General features: G+C 38.2%; 1 protein-coding gene across 2 annotated transcripts in view; it reads right to left on the bottom strand.

Moving 5' to 3' along the window:
• Nucleotides 1-20379, bottom strand: part of C16H16orf87 (chromosome 16 C16orf87 homolog) — a 38374-nt gene that overhangs the window by 9019 nt on the left and 8976 nt on the right. Inside the window, exons 1-2 of one of the 2 annotated variants that reach the window (XM_029925348.1) lie at nucleotides 11741-12066; nucleotides 3145-3241 (exon numbers count right to left, since the gene is read on the bottom strand). In XM_029925348.1, the coding sequence (XP_029781208.1) occupies nucleotides 3145-3241; nucleotides 11741-11800 (157 nt within the window). In that variant the 5' untranslated portion in view covers nucleotides 11801-12066. Of the gene's footprint in view, nucleotides 1-3144; nucleotides 3242-11740; nucleotides 12067-20379 lie in introns of those variants that run through there. The other variant, XM_029925349.1, reaches the window with a different exon arrangement.

The following is a 20379-nucleotide window of genomic DNA, read 5'->3' as shown; positions in this document are numbered from 1 at the left end:
ACAATAAAAAAAAGAAGAAAAGGTTCATCTTTACCCTAATAATTTGAAATACCACCTTTCTAACTTTCCATATGAATTTGGGTCTAATTCTGACCTTTTTATTCTTTTCCACTGATCTATTTGTCCCTGCCAGTGCCACAATGTTTTAATTAGTAGGGCTATATAGTAGACTTATAGTTTCTCTTTTTAAGTGTTTTCCTGGCCATTTCTAAAATCGGTTTTATTGAGATATAATTCACATTCCATATAATTTACCCATTTAAAATGTACAATTTGGTGATTTTGGGTACACTCACAGGGTTATGAACCCAACTGTAGGACACTTTTCCTCTTCCAAAAGAAACTGTGTACTAATTAACAATTGTTCCCCACTCTCCCCCTAACCTTTTCCCAGCCATAAACCATTAATCTATTTACTACTTATATATCTGCCCATGTGAACACTTCTTATAATTGGAATCATAAAGTATGTGATCTTTTGTAACTGACTTCTCTCACATAGCATTTTCAAGAGTCATTCATGTTATAGTATATATCAATATTTTCTTTCTTTATACTGTCAAGTAATATTCCATTAAATGGATATACCACATTTGTTGATTATCAGTTGATGGACATCAGGATTGTTTCTACTTTTTAGCTATTATGAATAATGCTGCTAATAACATTCACAAAGAATGTTTTGTGTCCAGTTCTGTTTTAAGCTCTCTTGGGTTTATACCTACGTGTGGAATTGCTGGATCATATTATAATTGTGTATTTAACCGTTTGAGGAACTGACAGATTGTTTCCAAAGTATCTGTACCATTTTATATTCCTAATAGCAATATATGAGTGTTTCAACTTTTCCACTTCCTCACCAATACTTATTTTCTGTCTTTATTATTGCATCTTAGTGGTATCAAGTAGTGTAACTCATGATTTTGATTTGCATTTCTCTAATGACTAACAAAAATCTTTTGGTATAGTTGTTGGTCATTTGTATATCTTCTTTGGACCAATTCTATTCAAATCCTTTGTCCATTTTTAAAATTGAGTTCTCTTTTTATTATTGAGTAGTAAGAATTCTTTATACATTCAAGATATAAGTACCTTATCAGATATGTGATTTGCAAATAGTTTTTCCCATTCTGTGAATTGTCTTTCTACTTTCTTGATATCATCTGCAGCAAAAAAAGTTTTGAATTTTTATATAATCCAATTAATGTATGTAGTATGTATGTATGTCATTTGAGCATTGGGTGTCATATTTAAGAAAATAGTGCCTAACCCAAAGTCACTAATATGTACTGTAATGTTTTACTCTAGGAGTTTTAGTTTACCATTTAGGTTTATAGTCTATTTTGAATTAATTTTATATGTGGCATGAGATAGGTTCCCAACTTCATTCTTTTGCATACTCAGCATGGTATCCCAGCACTATTTACTGAAAAGACTATTATTTCCCATTTAATTTCTTTCGGACCCTTACTAAATGTCAACTGATGATTTACCTGGTTATTTTTGCATGTTTGTTTTTCTAAAACAAAATCACCTTGTCTGACTCAATAAAACTTATTAGGATTTTAATTAAGATTGTGCTGATTTTATAAATTAACTTGGGGGGCACCTGGGTGGCTTAGTCGGTTAAGCATCAGCTTCAGCTCAGGTCATGATCTCACGGTTTGTGGGTTTGAGCACTGCATCGGGCTCTGTGCTGACAGCTCAGAGCCTGGAGCCAGTCTTCAGATCCTGTGACTCCTTCTCTCTCTGACCCTCCCCCGCTCATGCTGTCTCTCTCTCTCTCTCTCAAAAAAAATAAATAAAAACATTAAGAAAAATTTTTTAAATATTAAATTAACTTGGGATGATTAACATTTTTATGATGTTGAATCATCCTAGTCAAGAACAAAAGACATTTTACCATTAGCTTAAATCTGCCTTAGTGTCTTTTAGGAGTGTTTTCAATTTTCTTTGTAGAAGTTTTATACCTTTCTTATTAAGTTTATTCCTAAACATTTAATTCTCCATGTTGCTATTGTAAATGGGGTTTCTTCTAACATTATGTTCGGTTTAGCTATCTGTGTATATGAAAGTTGATTTTTATATGTTAATTTTAAATCCCGATCCTTCACTAAATTCTTTTACTGTAGGCGTTAGTTTATAATTAATTCTCTGGAGTACAGTTATACTATGATCTACAAATACTGTTCTACTTGTTCTTTACCCATTTTTATGCCTCCTACTGATTTCTCTTATTTAATTCCCTTGGCTAATTTACATCTAACATAATGTGGAACAGTAGAGAAGATGGTGTGGATGCTTGTTTCTGATATTAATAGAAATGCCTAAGGTGTTTCCTCCATTGAAAAAAGATACAGTCTTAACGCTAAGATGTATACTCATCAAGTTAAAAATGTAGTCTTCAAGGGGCGCCTGGGTTGCTTAGTTGGTTAAATGTTTGACTTCGGCTCAGGACATGATCTCGCAGTTGATGAGTTTGAGCCCCGCATCGGGCTCTGTGCTGACGGCTCAGAGCCTGGAGCCTGCCTCAGATTCTGTGTCTCCCTCTCTCTCTTCTCTCTCTGTCCCTCTGCTTCTCACACTCGTCTCTCTCTGTCTCTCAAAAATAAAAAACATTAAAAAAAATTTTAATTGTCGATAATAAATCTATTGCCATTTTGGGTTGACTATTATAACAAATGTGAATTTATCATAGCAAAAAATAAGAGTAACAAAAACCTAACTCTCACTACACTTATGGCATAAACCCAGATTTCTAATTTTAAGAGAAAGCTACAAACTCAAATAAAATTGAAGTCAACAGCTTTGTAGCTAGTCTAACTCCGTGAATTCAAAAAAATAACTGGTACTAAAAAAAATTCCAATACTAAAATCAAAGTTTTCTTTCTTCCAGTTAACATTTTCTAATTAAAACTTCTCATTAAAATGTTACAAAATTTATCAGTAAAGGAGTTAACATTTAAATTGGATAAAGAACCAATGTAAATGACTTGCTGTATCTAATAAAACCAAAATATACTTCAATAGATTTTAGTATTATAACTTCACCAGCAAAAAAAAAAATTAACTCACAAAAATTAATTTTAACTTTATAGAAAAGAAACCGCAAAAGACAGAAAAGTGGTAAACTCTCTCAATTACCTGTAAAAGGTGATGATTTCTCTGAATGTTTTAATTTTAGCGGTTTCCTATTAATAAATATGTAACCACAGGGACAAGATTTACATGCAACAGGAACCTGGAAAGAGAAAAAAGAAAAAAATATATATTACTATTTTATTACTTATTACACTTCTCAAGTGTTTACGTGGTCTCTTCAACTAAATAATAAATTACTCGAAGGTAGAAATCAATTTTTACTTAAACTCCACCTCTCCATAAAAATTATTCAAGATAGGAAATCATACCCATCCCATTCTCCCAGTCCTTTATACGTTACAGTTCCATGCATGTGGTAAATGTTTAATAACACCAATATGAGTGGCCACAGGAAGAATGTAAAGTAAAAAACAAAACAAAACAAAATGATCTCCTAAAATGTCTCAGAATAGTTACAACATGGATCAGATTAGAAGAAAACAACTGGTTAGGAAACTATTGCATTAATCTCAGGATGAGAAGCTGTTGGCCTGTTCTACAATGCTGGCAGGGGACTATATCTGGAAAAAAAAAAAAACAAATACTACATTTGACAGACATTTTAAAGGGAGGAAGGAGGGGCACCTGGGTGGCTCAGTCTTGGTTTCAGCTCAGGTCATGATCTTACGGTTCGTGAGTTCAAGCCCCGCATTGGGCTCTGGACTGACAGCACAGAGCCTGCTCGGGATTTCTCTCTCGCCCTGTCTCTCTCTGCCCCACCCCTGCTCGTACTCTCTCTGTCTCTCAAAAGAAATAAATAAGTAAACATTTTTAAAAAATAAAATAAAGGGAGGAAGGAATAAGACTTAGACACTAATCGATTACTAATGATAAATAGAACTAAAAACCTGTCATTTCTTTTTTTAGTCCATTGGTTATTTCAGAGTATGTTGTTTAATTTCTATAAATTTATGAATTTGCTAGTTTTCCTTTCTGTTGTTGATTTCTAACTTCATTCTGTTGTGGTTGAAGAAGATACTTTGAATGATACCTGTCTTTAAAAAATGAACTTTGATTCTTACCTTATGCCATATACAAATAATATTTCAAGATGAAACTTTTAGAAAATACTAAAAAAATCTGCCTTCAAGAGTTTGAACATGAGAAAGGAAGAGGGCCAGTACCAATTACTGGAAAAGGATCATTTACAATAGCCAGTTTGAGGGAAAGAATATGGAAGACTATAAAAAAGATGCCAAACATAGGTTCTCCTAGTTTCCAGTCGACAAATCTCATAAGCCCTGCAGGTTTGTTTTCTTTTATTTTTTTATATTTATTTATTTTTGAAAAAGAGACAGACAGAACATGAGTGGGGGAGGGGCAGAGAGAGAGGGAGATACTGAATCAAAGCAGGCTTCAGTCTCTGATCTCTCAGTACAGAGCCCGAAATGGGGCTTGAACTCACGAACTGAAAGGTCATGACCTGAGCCAAAGTCAGAGGTCCAACTGACTGAGCTACCCAGGTGCCTGTTTTCTTTTCTAAAGTCTTTACTACCAGAAGTAGGTCATGATCTTTACATATTTTTATTTAATTTTTTTGAGAGAGCAGACAGGCACACACGAGTGGGTGAGGGGCAAAGAAAGAGCGAGAGAGAGAACTGATTATTTTAAAAAATTTGTTTAATGTTTATTTATTTTTGAGAGAGAGAAAGATACAGAGCATGAACAGGGGAAGGGCAGAGAAAAAGAGGGAGACAGAATCCTAAGCAGGCTCTGAGCTGCCAGCTGTGAAGCCTGATGTGGGGCTCAAACCCTTTAAAGTATAGGGGTACTTTGTTTAAATTTAGTAGGATCCTGGGTATAACTGTAGTTTGAGCCCCAGTATCAACTTAGGCTAAAAATGTTTACCACTCATACACTTCAGATGTTCAAGTTAACCCAGAACCTATGCTATAGAGACACACAAAGCAATCAGCCCTTTCATCTTTTCATGGCACAAAATCTAAGAGCAAATTTTGAACTTCTAATTGGGTTAAACTGCGGACATGTTTCAAACTTTTGTTTCTTAGGTGTCTCTGGGCTTTTGGCTGTCGCCTCAACAAGGTCTACAGTGCTACTCCTGAGTTTCTGTTCCCTGTGCCACCGACAGAAATTCTTTTAAGGCAATAAACTAGGGCAATCATAAGGCTTATCTAATTTGTTTCTCAATTCTGTGAGTCACTATCCTTCATTATCTGATGTCCGATGTCCTGAAATTCATTGTTTCAAATGTTTCATCTCTCTTTTATTGATGTTACAGTTAGGAGAAAAAAAATCTGCTGTTAGTCCATCTTGGCAAAAAATAGAAGTCTTTCATCCTATCTTTTTTTTTATTGGCTTTTTTGCTTTTTGCTTTTTTGTTTACTTTTTATTTAAGGAAATTATAGGATCATGTGCAATTACAAGAAAGACTATCAAGAAACCCTGATCTACTTCCCTAGTTTCCTCCAATAGTAACACTTTGCAAAACTATAGAATATGATACGTACATATCACATTATGATATACATGTATATATACCTATATATACATATGCATATATAGATATTACATATTGATATCATATATACATATATGATACATACACATTAATATCACAAACAGGGTATCAATTTGATACAATCCACTGTGATTTTATTCAGACATTTCATATTTCAATATTTAAACACCTGCCAAAAAAAAGGAAAACAACTTTTAAAGATATTGCTCACATGATGAGCACTCAATGTTGAATGTAAGTGATGAATCACTGAATTCTACCCCTGAAATCAATATTGCACCATATTTAACCAACTAGAATTTAAACAAAAATTTGAAAAGGAAAAAATAAAGATATTGCTCTGAAATAGTTTCACTAATGATGATTCTTTAGTCAAGAATTACTCACCGAAAATCAGGAAAGAATTTCAACAAAACAGTACAAAAAGGAATAAGTACAATCAGGGACACCTGGGTGGCTCAGTGAGTTGAGCAGCTGACTTTGGCTAAGATCATGATCTCACTGCTCATGAGTTGGAGCCCTGCGTCAGGCTCTGTGCTGACAGCTCAGAGCCTGAAGCCTGCTTCAAATTCCGTCTGTCTCTCTGTCTCTCTCTCTCTGCCCTTCCCCCACTCATATTCTGTCTCTCTCTCAAAAATAAACATTAATAATTTTTTAAAAAAGAAGTACCATCAGAAAACTATAATTCAATATGTAAAAAGTCCATTCTCAAGGCATCTGGGTGGCTCAGTCAGTTGAGCATCGGACTCTGGTTCAGGTCATGATCTCATGATTCATGGGTTCAAGCCCCACATTGGGTTTTGCACTAACAGCCTGGAGTCTGCTTTCTCTGCCCTTCTCTGGCTCATGCTTGCACACTCTCTCAAAAAAATAAACATTTAAAAAAAGAAAAGGTCCAGTTTCCTGTTTTTCTTGAATAAAGCTTACTAGTAGTGCTTCACGTTCATGTATTTTCAAGATGTCTCATACACTACAACATAAACATTTTGTCCAATTAAACTATTTAAAATTAATTAAGTTAACGGCTGTGGCTAGAACTTCCAGTACTTTCTTGAATAAAAGTGGTGAGAGTGGACATTCTTGTCTTGCTCCTGACCTTAGGGGAAAAGCTCTCAGTTTTTGCCCATTGATCACGATGTTGACCATGGGTTTTTCATATATGGCCTTCATTATGTTGAGGTATGTTCCCTCTAGACCTACTTTGTGGAGGCTTTCTATCATGAATGGATGTTGTCCTTTGTCAAATGCTTTTTCTGCATCTATTAGAATAATCATATGGTTTTCATCCTTTCTCTTATAGATGTGATGTATCACACTGATTGACTTATAGACTTATATATTGGTTGAACCACCCTTGCATCCCAGGAATAAATCCCACTTGATTATGGCACATGATTTCTTTAATGTATTACTGGATTTGGTTCACTACTATTTTGTTGAGGATTTCTGCATCTGTGTTCATCAGAGAGACTGACCTATACTTCTCTTTTTCTGCAGTGTCTTTGCCTAGTTTTGGTCTCAGGGCAACAGTGGCCTCATAGAATCAATATGGAAGCTTTCCTTCCTCTTCTATTTTTTAGAATAGTTTGAGAAGAATAGGGATTAACTCTTCTTTAAATGTTTGGTAGAATTCTCCTGGGAAGCCATCTGGCCCTGGACTGTTGTTTGCGGGGAGACTTTTGATTACTAATTCCATCTCTTTGCTGGTTATGGATCTGTTCGAATTTTCTATTTTTTTTCCATTTCAGTTTTGGCGGTTTATATATGTCTATAGGAGTTTATCCATTTCTTCTAGATTCTAATTCGTTGGCATATAATTTTTCATAATATTCTCTTATAATCCTTTGTATTTCTGTGGTGTTATTTCTCCTCTTTTATTTCTGGTCTTGTTTATTTGAGTCCTTTTTTCAAAAAAAAGGTTTATCAATTTTGTTGATTTTTTTAAAGCTCCTGGTTTATTTTTTTTAATGTTTTTATTTATTTTTGAGAGAGTGAGAGACACAGCGTGAGTAGGAGAAGGTCAGAGAGAGAGCAGGCTCCAGGCTCTGAGCTAGCTGTCAGCACAGAGCCCGAAGCAGGGCTCAAACCCACGAACTGTGAGATCATGACCTGAGCCGAATCGGATGCTTAACTGATTGAGCCACCCAGGTGCCCTAAAGCTCCTGGTTTAATTGATGTTCTACTGGTTTTTGTTTGGTTTCTATCTTATTTTTTTCTGCTCTATTCCTTAGTATTTCTTTCTACTGGTTTTGAGTTGTTTGTTATTCTATTTCTAGCTCCTTTAGATATAAGGTTAAGTTATTTAACTGAGTTTTTCCTTGTTTTTCTGAGATAGACCTGTATTGGTATAAACTTCCCTTTTTGAACAGCTTTTGCTGTATCCTAAAGATTTTGGACCATTGTGTTCCCATGTTCATGTGTCTTCATATATTTTTTAATTTCCTCTTTGATTTCTTGTTTGGCCCATTCATTGTTTAGTAGCATGTTATTTAACCTCCATGAACTTGTGTTCTTTCCAGGTTTCTTCTTGTGACTTCTAGTTTTACAGTGTTGTGGTCAGACAAGGTGCATGCTGGGGCCCTTAGGTGTCTCAGTTAAGCACCCAACTCTTGATTTCGACTCAGGTCATGAGCTCACAGCTTATGGGTTTGAACTCCATGCTGTGTTCTGCACTGTGGCAACACAGAACCTGCTTGGAATTCTTTCTCTCTCCCTCTCTCTGTCCCTACCCCATTTGTGCTCTCTCTCCAAATAAATTAAGAAAGAAAGAGAGAGAGAAAGAGAGAGAGAGAGAAAGAGAAAGAAAGGAAGGAAGAAAAGGTGCATGTGATATTTTTGAATTTGAGACCAGTTTTTTGGCCTAATATGTGTTCTGTTTTGGAGAATATTCCATGTACACTTGAAAAGAACATGTATCCAGGGTGCCTGGGTGGCTCAGTTGGGTGAGCATATGACTTCGGCTCAGGTCACGATCTCACAGTTCATGAGTCCGAGCCCCACATCAGGCTCTGTGCTGATAGCTCAGAACCTGGAGCCTGCTTGGATTCTGTGTCTCTGTCTCTTCTCCTCCCCCATTTGTGCTCTGTCTCTCTCTCTCAAAAATAAACAAACATTAAACATTAAAAAGAAAGAAAGAAAAGAATAAGCATCCTGTTGTTGTAGGATGGAATGTTCTGAATATATCTGTTAAATCCACCTGGTCCAATGTGTCATTCAAAGTCACTGTTTCCTTGTCGATTTTCTGTTTGAATAATCTATCCGTTGATGTAAAGGGAGACTGAAGTCCTTTACTATTAGTGTATTACTATCAATTAGTTCCTTTATGTTTGTTATTAACTGCTTTTAAGTATTTAATTTAAAGTATTTTAAAGTATTTGAATGCTTTTAAGTATTTAATTTAAAGTATTTTAAAGTATTTGAATTCCAAGCAGGTTCTGTGTTGCCACAGTGCAGAGCCCAGCATGGAGTTCAAACCCATAATATAAATTAAAGTAATTTAAAGTATTTTAAGTATTTGAATGTTTCTACGTTGGGTGTATAAAAATTTATAACAGTTGTAATTGAATTGTTCCCTTTTTAATTATACAGTGTCATTCTTTGACTACAATTTTTTAAAAACAAAAATACCACTGTTGCTGAGGGTGTGGAAAAATTAGAACCCATATAAAGTGTTGGTAGGAATGTACAATAGAGCAATGGCTATGGAAAACAGGTAAGCAGTTAAATAAACACAGAATCACCACATAACCATGCGAGTTCATGGAGAATAACACAAGAAATAAAAACAGATGTTAAAACAAAAACTTGTATGTGAATGTTCACAGCAGGACTATACACAATAGCTAAAAGGTAGAAACAAGTGAAATGTCCATCAATGATGAATGATAAACAATATGTGATATAGCCATACAATAGAATGTTATTTGGCCATGAAAAGAAGTACAGGCATTTGCTAGAATACAAACAACGCCAAATTAACGAAATCAGATATCAAAGAGCATATATTATACAATTTCATTTATATAAAAAATATCAAGGGGCGCCTGGGTGGTCTGTCAGTTAAGGGTCCGGCTTCAGTTCAGGTCATGATCTCACAGTTCGTGGGTTCGAGCCCCGCTTCGGGTTCTGTGCTGACAGCTAGCTCAGAGCCTGGAACCGGTCTTCTGATTCTGTGCCTCCCTCTCTCTCTGACCCTCCCCTGCTCATGCTGTCTCTCTCTCTCGCAAAAATAAATAAAATATTTTTTAAAAATTTTTTAAAGAAACCAAGAACAAGCAAATCCACAAAGACAGAAAGCAAATTAGTGGTTGCGAGGGGCTGGCAACAGGGTGGAGCAGGGAGTGACTGCCTAATGGAAACAAGGTCTCACTTCAGAGTGATGTAAATGTTCAGGAATTAGGTGGTGATGATGGTTGCACACACTGCAAACATATTAATACCACTGAAGTAGACCCGTTAAACATAGTTTAAAGGGTGAATTTAATCCTTTTTACCACAACGAAAAAAAGCAATTGTATTTCTATATATAACACTGATAAAACGAGAAATTTCAAATTCCACTCAAAATAGCATCCAAAAAAACTGAATTCATAGGGATCAATTCACAAAATACGTGCAAAACCTGTACAATGAAAACTACAACAAACTGCTGAGAGAAATTTTTAGAGGAGGCAGTAAATTTCTATTGCCAAAGGAGGGAAAGTAAAAAGAGAAGTAATTATTTTGAAAAGCTAGACACCTCATTTTGCATAATGGTTTTAACTACAGTTTTAAGTGAACTTTACTTTTTCTAGTTAAGAATAGCCAAATTTTATAGACCAAGAGAAACAAAACTTCATAGAATTATGACATGTTAGTAAAGTGCTCACGAAAGTCCTTCCTGAGGGGGGAAAAAAAAAACCTTTGGTTAAGTCTAGCACGCTGATCCAGTCAGCCTAATCAAGTAGCGTTATTAGGCAATATTGTTATGGTAATAATGGCCCCTAAAAAGGCATCTGGACTGTAAGGTACCTGGTGAGAAGTCACAGTTTAGGCCTCCCTAAGTACAATATAATCACACCATTCCCTGCAAAACTTTGGCACAAAAGCCTTACTCATGGGCTGAGAAATATGAAATTTCTAAGCCATGCCTGGTAAGTCTTGAAACCACTAAAAGGGTTTTTTACGGGTTTGTTTTTTGTTTTTCTTTTGTTTGTTTTTTTTCTACATATGAGCTGTCTAGAGAGGCAGAGATAGTCCTTAGTATGCTATGAGGATGCTCACTGACCACAATTCTGATACTATTCTGATTACCCCAGGGGCCTGGGCTAAGCATGAATGGCTACCTGCACCAGACCCCTGGTGGTCATAAAGACATCACATGACCTTATGAACTTAGTGTATAAAGCAAATATTAAAAATTCAAGAAACCACATACAAGTAGGAATGGCAAATCAATTTTTAAAAATTAGACACATATTATTCTGAGAGGACTGCCTAGAAAAACAGGGCTTTAACAGTAATGTGGTAATCAATGATGCTCTATAAAATTTAGAACAAATTAATGATTATTTGGGTTATGAAAAGTATTAAAAAGCACATTAAGATGACCAAATTAATAAAATCTAAAACGGAAATGTCATTATGGCTGCGGCCCTTTTGGTCACCATATACAGCAGATGAGAACAAAGCAACCTTGCGTGGCAGGAGCGGCTGTCGGAGCCGGGAGCCTGAGCCGGGCACCTCGGGCGTTCTCCTCGGGACAGACGGGAGCAGAAGCGCCCGCGCTCGTCCGCTTGGGCCCCTGTCCCCACACTCCCGCCGCTGTCACCAGGAGCCGGCCAGGCGACCTGGGGAGGCTCCAGACAGGGCGCCTCGTCGGCTCCAGACAAACCCACGCCTCCCTCCCGCGCCGCGGGCGGCGGGACACACACAGTCGCCCAGCTGACGCCGCCAGGTGGGCACCGGCCGGACTGCGGCCCCGGGCGGCTCCCTGGCACCCCGCCGGCTCAGCCCGGCCCGTTCCGGGCTCCCACTGTAGCCTCCGAGCCCAGGGGCCGGCTCACCCGATCGGCCACCCGGACCCGGCGAGACGGCCTCTCCGCAGCCAACGGCCGCCGTTGCACCCGCCTGGGCGCCCACCTGTTGGTCGCACTCGGGGCACGACTTGGTGGCCATCTTCACTTTCTTGCTCCTCTCCATGCTCCTCTCCAGCGGCGGCGGCGGCGGCGGCTACGGCGGCAGCAGCTAAGGCTCCTCCCCTTGGACCCCAGCGGCCCAGCCTCCGCCAGCTGGGTCCCCCTGGCCAGACGGAGGCTGGGCGGATGCGCGAACCCACGGGGAGCCTCCGTGCCCGGGGAGCAGGGCGCGGCGTGCGCCAACAGCGGCCGCGGGCGTCTCGCGCCGACTCCGCAGGACTGCAGCTCCGAGCGCGTCCCGATTCTCACGAAAGGAGCCGGTCTGGACGGCCCAGCGACACAATGACCACGCCTTCTGGCCCAGCGGAAGGCATGGGGGCGTGTCTTGGGCGGGACTCGGCAGTAACGGGCGTCGGGCTCGACCAACGAATGCACAGATAGGGCAGGTCGTGGTGCTGGACACGCCCTCTCCCCGGAGGAAGGAGAATGAGTGAAAGTGGTGGAAGGGAAAGCTTTCAGCACGGGTATTGGCTGATTTAATAACTTAAGAAATCACTTAATAACTGTAGTTATTGAAGTACTATAATAGACATCTAACAGTGCGGACCTACAGTTCAAGATTGAAAATTCATTCATTTATTTAATAAATAATTGACTAAGTCCCACTCACAGGCAAATTTGAGTAAAATTCAGCTGTCGAGGAACATACTTTAGTATTTACACCAGTGCTACTTGGTCCCCGATGAAAGACCCGTTTTTTTTTTCTTAATCCATCTGTCACTGATACTTACCTAAATTAAGATAAAGAATAAATTACACGTAAACCGAAATGGAAAAATTATACAAAACATAATTTCATTTTTAAAATGTGAAATTTAACAGACAATGCGAGTCACCGAGAATGGAATCCACGAACACAAATGAGTTGGTTATTAGGTGTTTATTTTAGTTGGGCCTAACGGCCCCTCCCGACTAGGTGTAATTCCTCGGAAGCGTGCCCCAGAAGCTCGGGGTTTATATAGGTCCGAATAACCAATCACCATCTTAGAGCATTTGATGGTACAGCGGGGCAATGACCACATGTCTTTCACCTGTTGACTTTGCCTTTTCCAGGTAGGGTTGTTTTAAGAGAATCTTAAGACACAGGTTTATCGAGTTACATTCGTAGGATTACCAGAATGGAAGTGGGCAAGTGAAAACAATAGTTGGTAATTTAGGGTCTAACAATCCCATGCCGTAATTAAAATTTGAATATCCTTCCGTAAAAGAAATGGATTCCAGACCCACGATTTTCTAATGCAGCAATCTGCTTTTGAGGGAAAGTCTGATTCAACTGTTCTATCATATTTGTAAAATATTTAATTTTAATTTTCAAAGGTGTGCAATGCCAAGTTCATTGTTTCTTTTATTGATAATATTTTTAAAATATAAAAATAACAATATGTAAAACCTCAGTTCTCCCAACTTTCTAACTTAAATGTTTGTTTTTCCATCTTATCTGCCATATGTTGCATTCCTTCCTTCTATTAAAATATTAAGATCCAAATATTGTCCACAAAATACTTGCAAGCTAAATTCAGCTTTAGCTTAAAAGATTTATAGATCAAAAAATTAAAAAAACACCGTATCCTAATATGATAGCATGTTTCAAATAACAAAAAAGAGTTATGTCATTACTAAGTGAGATTAATTTGCAGAGTGCAGGAATGGTTCTACATACAAAAACCGTTTAATGTAATAAGCCACAGGAGTGATACTTTTCTAACATCTTCCCCTCAAAGAACCCTCATTTTGACACCAGCAAATGAGAATATCCTTTGTGATACTCTGATTTGTAATACTCCCCCTTTGTGGAAGTCCAGGAGTCCAGTGGAGAAGTTCTAGCACATCTTGGTAGAAAGAAAAGAAAACAAACAAACATAAAACAAACAAAGATTGAATGCATTGAAGAAAGAAAGAAAAATAGTTTTACTTCATCTGTGTCCCCATTTCCCCAGGATAGCGTAGCTCAGTGCTAAGAAGAACCCCTTGGCCTATAATTTCTCCCTCAGCACAAAGTGAGATCAATGTGAGTGAGTACCCAGGTTCCCCAGTGTAGGCAACACTGCCAAAGATGCCCATCTCTTTCTCACCTCATCTTTCCAGATGCACAACTGAAGGTGAAGAGAGGCTGGGAGAAGGGCAGACAGGACTTAGAGTGCACCACAGAGACATAAAACATACTAACTGCTTTGTGGACTTCATTACAAGGGCCACCACAAATCACTGGAGAGATCTTGCCTGCAGACTCCCTCAAATGGCCTACAGGCATCCCTAATGCTCTCTACATATCACCGGCATAATCCCCCTCCCCACATCTTGTACCAGTTCCCCATGTATGCCCCTGAGAATGGCAAGTCAAGCATTGGCAGAGAGCTCATGAACACAAACAGAAAACTGGTCCAACTCTGCAAGTATCTGAGAAAACAAACTTGAACATCCATCACTGCCCGAGGAAAAGAAAGCTGAAGCTGTCAGCACTATGTCTAGTTTGGAAGAAGGAAGGCATATAATCTTAAGAATCACACACACACACACACACACACACACACACACACACACACAAAGGGGACCAGAAGTGTGGAGCAGGCATACTATACAAATGGTCTGAGAAAATCTCAGAATTCCTAGACAGGCTGACATAAATTATTTCTCTTCCAAAGATAGACAGTCAGGACTGAAGGAAGTTACTGCTTCAAATGCAAAGGCAGTAATCTAACACTTGAAGGAACATGAAAAATCAAGGAAACATGAAACCACCAACAGAACAAATTGAATTTTTAGTAACCAACCCAAAGCAAATGGAGATCAATGATTTGAATGATAAAAAATTCAAAATATTTGCTTTAAGGAGGCTCAGTAGCCTACAAAGAAACAAAGAAAAACAATTCAATAAAATTAGAAAAACAACATGTGAACAAAATAAGAAGTTTAACAGAGAGATAGAAATCACAAAAAAGAACTAAATAGAAATTCTGGAGCTGAAGGCCAACCAAATGAAATGAAAATTAGAGGACAGAACATCAACAACTGACTTGGTTAAGGGAAAGAATCTCATCTTAAAGACAAATCACATAAAATTAACTATTTACAGGAGATCACCAACAATAAAAAGAACGAAAATGACTGAAGAAAGACTATACGGATTAAGAAACTATTATCAATTGAAACAATTTCTGCATTTTGGGAGTAACAGAAGGAAAAAAGATGGAGAAAGGGACAGAAAGCCTATTTAAAGAAATAAGGCCAGAGAAGGGCACCTGAGTGGCTCAGTGATTAAGCATCTGACTTCAGCTTTTGTCATGATCTCAAGGTTCGTGAGTTCAAGCCCCATGTTAGGCTCACTGCTGTCAGTGCGGAGCTGCTTTGAGTCCTCTGTCCCCCTCTCTTTCTGGCAGTCCCACTCTTGCATGTGCATGCTCTCTCTCTCTCTCTCTCTCTCTCTCTCTCTCTCTCTGTCTCAGAAATAAACATTTAAAGATTTTTTTTAAAAAAAGAGAATGCCTGAGAACTTCTCATATCTATAAAGAGATATGGGCATCCAAACTCATGAAGTTCATAGGTCCTGAAACATATTAAACCCAAAGATATCTTCTACAAATACATTATAATAAAATAGTCTCAAACCAAAGAGGAGATATTAAAAGCAAACAAACAAACAAACTCACATACAAGGTAAACTCCATAAGGCTATCAGTGTCATCCTTAACACTAACATCACAGGCCAGGATAGATTGGTATGAAGAATCAAAGTGCTGACAAAAAAAAAACAAACAAACTGCCAACCAAGAATATTTTACCCAGTAGAGCTACTATTCAGAAGTGAAGGAGAGATCAAGATTTTATCTGACAGCTTTGTAGTAGAAGCTAAAGTCTGGGATTGTGATGCCTCCCGTTTTGGTCTTCTTCAATGTTACCTTGGCTATTCGGGGTCTTTTGTGATTCCATAAGAATTTTAAGATAGTTTGTTCTAGCTTTGAGAAGAATGCTGGTGCAACTTTGATGGGGATTGCATTGAATGTGTAAATTGCTCTGGGTAATAATGACATTTTAACAATGTTTATTCTTCCAATCCATGAGCATGGAATGTTTTTCCATTTCTTTGTGTCTTCTTCAATTTCCTTTGTAAGTTTTCTATAGTTTTCATCACACAGATTTTTTACATCTTTGGTTAGGTTCATTCCTAGGTATTTTATGATTTTTCATGAAATTGTGAATGGGATCTGTTTCTTGATTTCTCTTTCTGTTGCTTCATTTTTGGTGTTTAAGAATGCAACCACTTTCTGTACATTGATTTTGTACCCTGAAACTTTACTGAATTCATTGATCAGTTCTAGAAGGCTTTTCTGGTGGAGTTGATCGGGATTTCCATGTAGAGTATCATGTCATATGCGAAAAGTGAAAGTTTGACTTCTTCTTTGCTGATTCTGATGCCTTTTATTTCCTTTTGTTGTCTGATTGCTGATGCTAGGACTTCCAGCACTATGTTAAACAACAGTGGTGAGAGTGGACATCCCTCTTGTGTCCCTAATTTCAGGGGGAAAGCTCTCAGTTTTTCCTTATTGAGGAGAACATTGGCTGAGGGATTTTCATAAATGGCTTTTATGATGTTTAAGTAAATTCCTTCGATCCCAACTTTCTCGAGGGTTTTTATTAAGAAGGGATGTTGTATTTTGTCAAATGCTTTTTCTGCATCCAGCGACAGGATCATGTGGTTTTTTTTCTTTTCTTTTGTTAATGTGATGTATCACATTGATGGATTTGCGAATATTGAACCAGCCTTGTAACACAGGAATAAATCCCACTTGATCATAATGGATAATTCTTTTTATATACTGTTGAATTCGATTTGATAGCATCTTGTTGAGTGTTTTTGCACCAGTATTCATTAAGGATATTGGCCTGTAGTTCTCTTTTTTTTGTTGGGTCTCTACCTGGCTTAGAAATCAAAGTGATATTTGCTTCATAGAATGAGTCAGGAACTCTTCCTTCCATTTCTATTTTTTGTAATGGGTTTAGAAGGATCGGTATTAACTCTGTTTTAAATTTCTGGTAGAATTCCCCTGGGAATCCATCTGGCCCTGGGCTTTTATTCATTGGGAGATTTTTGATAACTGATTCGATTTCTTCACTGGTTATGGGTCTGTTCAGATTTTCTAGCTCTTCCCGTTTGAATTTTGGTAGTGCATATGCATTTAGGAATTTGTCCATTTCTTCTAGATTGTCTAGTTTGTTGGCATATAATTTTTCATAGTAATCTCTGATGATTGCTTGTGTTTCCAAGGGATCTGTTGTAATAGATTCATTTTCCTTCATGATTTTGTCTATTTGAGTGTTCTCTTTTTTCTTTCTGAGAAGCCTAGCTAGAGATTTGTCAATTTTGTTTATTTTTTCAAGAAACACACTCTTGGTTGAATTGATCTGTTCAATTGTTTTTGTGGACTCTATCTTGTTTAATTCTGCTTTGATCTTTATTATTTCTCTTGCTGGGTTTGGGGTGCTCTTGCTGCTCCCTTACTAGTTTCTTTAGGTGCTCTGTTAGGTTTTGAGCTTGTGCTTTTTCTAGTTTGTTGAAATAGGCCTAGACTGCAATGAACTTTCCTCTTAGGACTGCCTTTGCTGTGTCCCAGAGAGTTTGGATTGTTGTATTCTCATTTTCATTTGTTTCCATATATTTTTAAATTTCTTCTCTAATTGCCTGGTTCGCCCAGTCATTCTTCAGTAGGGTAGTTTTTATCCTCCACATTTTTCGAGGTTTTCCAGACTTCTTCTTGTGGTTGATTTCAAGTTTCATAGTATTGTGATCTGAAAATGTGCATGCTATGATCTCAATTCTTTTGTATTTATGGAGAGCTACTTTACGCCCCAGTATGTGATCAGTCTTGGAGATTGTGCCATGTGCACTCGAGAAGAAGTGAATTCCCTAGCTTCAGGATGCAGAGTTCTAAATATATCTATTAATTCCATCCACTTCAGTGTGCCATTCAGGTCCATTGTTTCTTTTTTTTTTTTAATTTAATTTAATTTTTTTCCTCTATATTTTATTGTCAAATTGTTTTCCATACAACACCCAGTGCTCTTCCCCTTAAGGGTCCATTGTTTCTTTAGTGTTTTATGTATCTGGGAATTCCCAAATTCGGCACATAGATGTTTATAATTGTTAACTCTTCCTGATGTAGAGACCCTGTAATTATTATATAATGTCCTTCTTCATCTTTTGTTACTGCCTTTATTGTAAAGTCCAGTTTGTCCGATATGAGTATGGCTACTCCAGTTATCTTTTGGCATCCAGTCACATGGTAGATATTTCTCCATCCCCTTACTTTCATTCTGAAGGTGTCTTCAGATCTAAGGTGAGTCTCTTGTAGACTTCAAATAGATGGATTTTGGTTTTTGATCCATTCTGCTACCCTGTGTCATTTGACTGGAGCATTCAGTCCATTTACATTCAGTGTTATTAGTGAAAAATGTGGGTTTAGATTCATTGTGTTCCCTGTAGAGTGCATGTTTGTAGTGATGTCTCTGGTACCTTATATTCCGTGCTACATTTCCTTCATAAAGTCCCTGTTAGGATTTATTGTAGGGCTGGTTTGGTGGTGATGAATTCTCTCAACTTTTGTTTATTTGGGAAAACCTTTCTCTCTCCTATTTGAATGACAGGCTCGCTGGATAAAGAGTTCTTCGTTGCATATTCTTCCTGTTCATCACATTGAAGATTTCCTGCCATTCCTTCCTGGCCTGCCAAGTTTCAGTAGATAGGTCTGTAACCACTCTGATAGGTTTCCCTTTGTATGTGAGGGCCCTTTTATCCCTGGCTGCTTTCGGAATTCTCTCTTTGTCTTTATATTTTGCCAGTTTCACTATGATATGTTGTGCTGAAAGTTGGTTTACATTACATCTTAGGGGAGTTCCATATGTCTCTTGAATTTCAGTGTCTTTCTCTTTCCCCAGATTGGGAGAATTTTCGTGTATAATTTGGTCCAGCACCCCATCAGGAACTCTGTCTTAACTTCCTCTTCAGAAACTCCTATGATATGAAAATTGTTCCTTTTGATTGTATCACTCAGGTCCTCTGATTCTCCTTTCGTGGTCCTGTATCAATTTCTCTCTCTTTTTCTCAGCCTCCGCTTTTGCTATAACTGTGTCTTCTAATTCACCTATTCTCCTCTCTGCTTCTTCAATCCATGCAGTGGTAGCCTCCATTTTATTATTCACCTCATTTATAGCGTTTTTTACCTCATCACAGCTATTTTGAAGGTCCACAGTCTGTGTATCAATAGCTTCTTTGCTGTTTTTTTCAAGCCCAGTGATTAATTTATGACAATTGTTCTAAATTCTTTTTCAATTAAGTTGTTTATGTCTGTTTTGAGCAGTTCTGTAGCTGTGATTTCTTCCTGGAGTTTCTTTAGAGGAGCATTCTTTCTTTTCGTCATTTTGGCTAGCTTCTGTCTCTTGTCAGTCTTAAAAGCTCATTCTGCACTGTGCGTCTATTAGTATTCCTCTATTGAATGAGGCTGTTTGAATGTGTAGGGTCTGTCGCTTCAGGAGATGTTCTTTTAATGGCGTCTCTCGGTTTCTCTTGTTATGCCTCTGATTAATTTATTTCCCTATTCAGCAATATTTGAGACTTTCCACTATGTGTGCTTTGGGTTGTTTATTGAGTTAGCCCTGAAAAGGAAAACAGACAGACAAAGACACAGAGAACACAAGCACACAAATGTACTGACAGAACAAGTAAAGAAGCAAACCAAAAGGGGAAAGGAAAAAAAAAAAAAGGAATCGGAAAGAAAAGAGAGGGAAAAAAAAAGAAAAATGAAAAAAAAAAAAAAGCAGGCGGGGATGGGGGCGACAGCGACAGCCAGAGATAAAAGGACAGTCTGAGAGTTTAAAACCTGCGGAGGGGGGAAATAAGGATGAGATAAAGAAAAAACTATCTGGATGATAAGAGTTGATCGAGGCACAGCAGTGCCTAAATGTTGGTCTTTCCCAGACTCTAGGAGGAAAGGGAGAAAAGAAGGAAATAGGAAAACAGAAAAGAGAAGAGGGGAAAATATTAAAACGTAAAAATATTTTTTAAATTTTTTAAATGTTTTTATTTATTTTTGATACAGAGAGTGACAGAGCATGAGAGGGGGAGGGACAGAGAGAGAAGGAGACACAGAACCGGAAGCAGGCTCCAGGCTCTGAGCTAGCCGTCAGCACAGAGCCCGACGCGGGGCTCGAACCCACGATCGTGAGATCTGACCTGAGCCGAAGTTGGAGGCCCAACCAACTGAGCCACCCAGGCGCCCCAAAACGTAAAAATATTAAGAAAAGTAAACAATTAAAAGTAATAAGCCAAAACACAGCAGCTCCCGGCATGGATGGGCGTGGCTTGGTGCAGGTAGGTTGGGTCTAGGGGCTGCCCTCTGAGGCCCCGCCTTAGTGGATGCGGGGAGAAGAATGGCGCCCCAAGTCCCCCTCAGACCATGCGTTGCCAGCCTCTCTCGAGTCCAATCTCCTTGTGCCTCGGGCGGGTCTAATTGTTTCTGTTTTTTAAGATCCGCCAGGTTTCTAAGTCCTTGCCCACGCACTCGATGCTGCCGCCACAGTTAAAATCTCCAG

This window comes from Suricata suricatta, chromosome 16 (assembly GCF_006229205.1).
Source record: "Suricata suricatta isolate VVHF042 chromosome 16, meerkat_22Aug2017_6uvM2_HiC, whole genome shotgun sequence".
NCBI classification, from domain to species: Eukaryota; Metazoa; Chordata; class Mammalia; order Carnivora; family Herpestidae; genus Suricata; species Suricata suricatta.
This window is presented reverse-complemented; position numbering and strand designations above follow the sequence as displayed.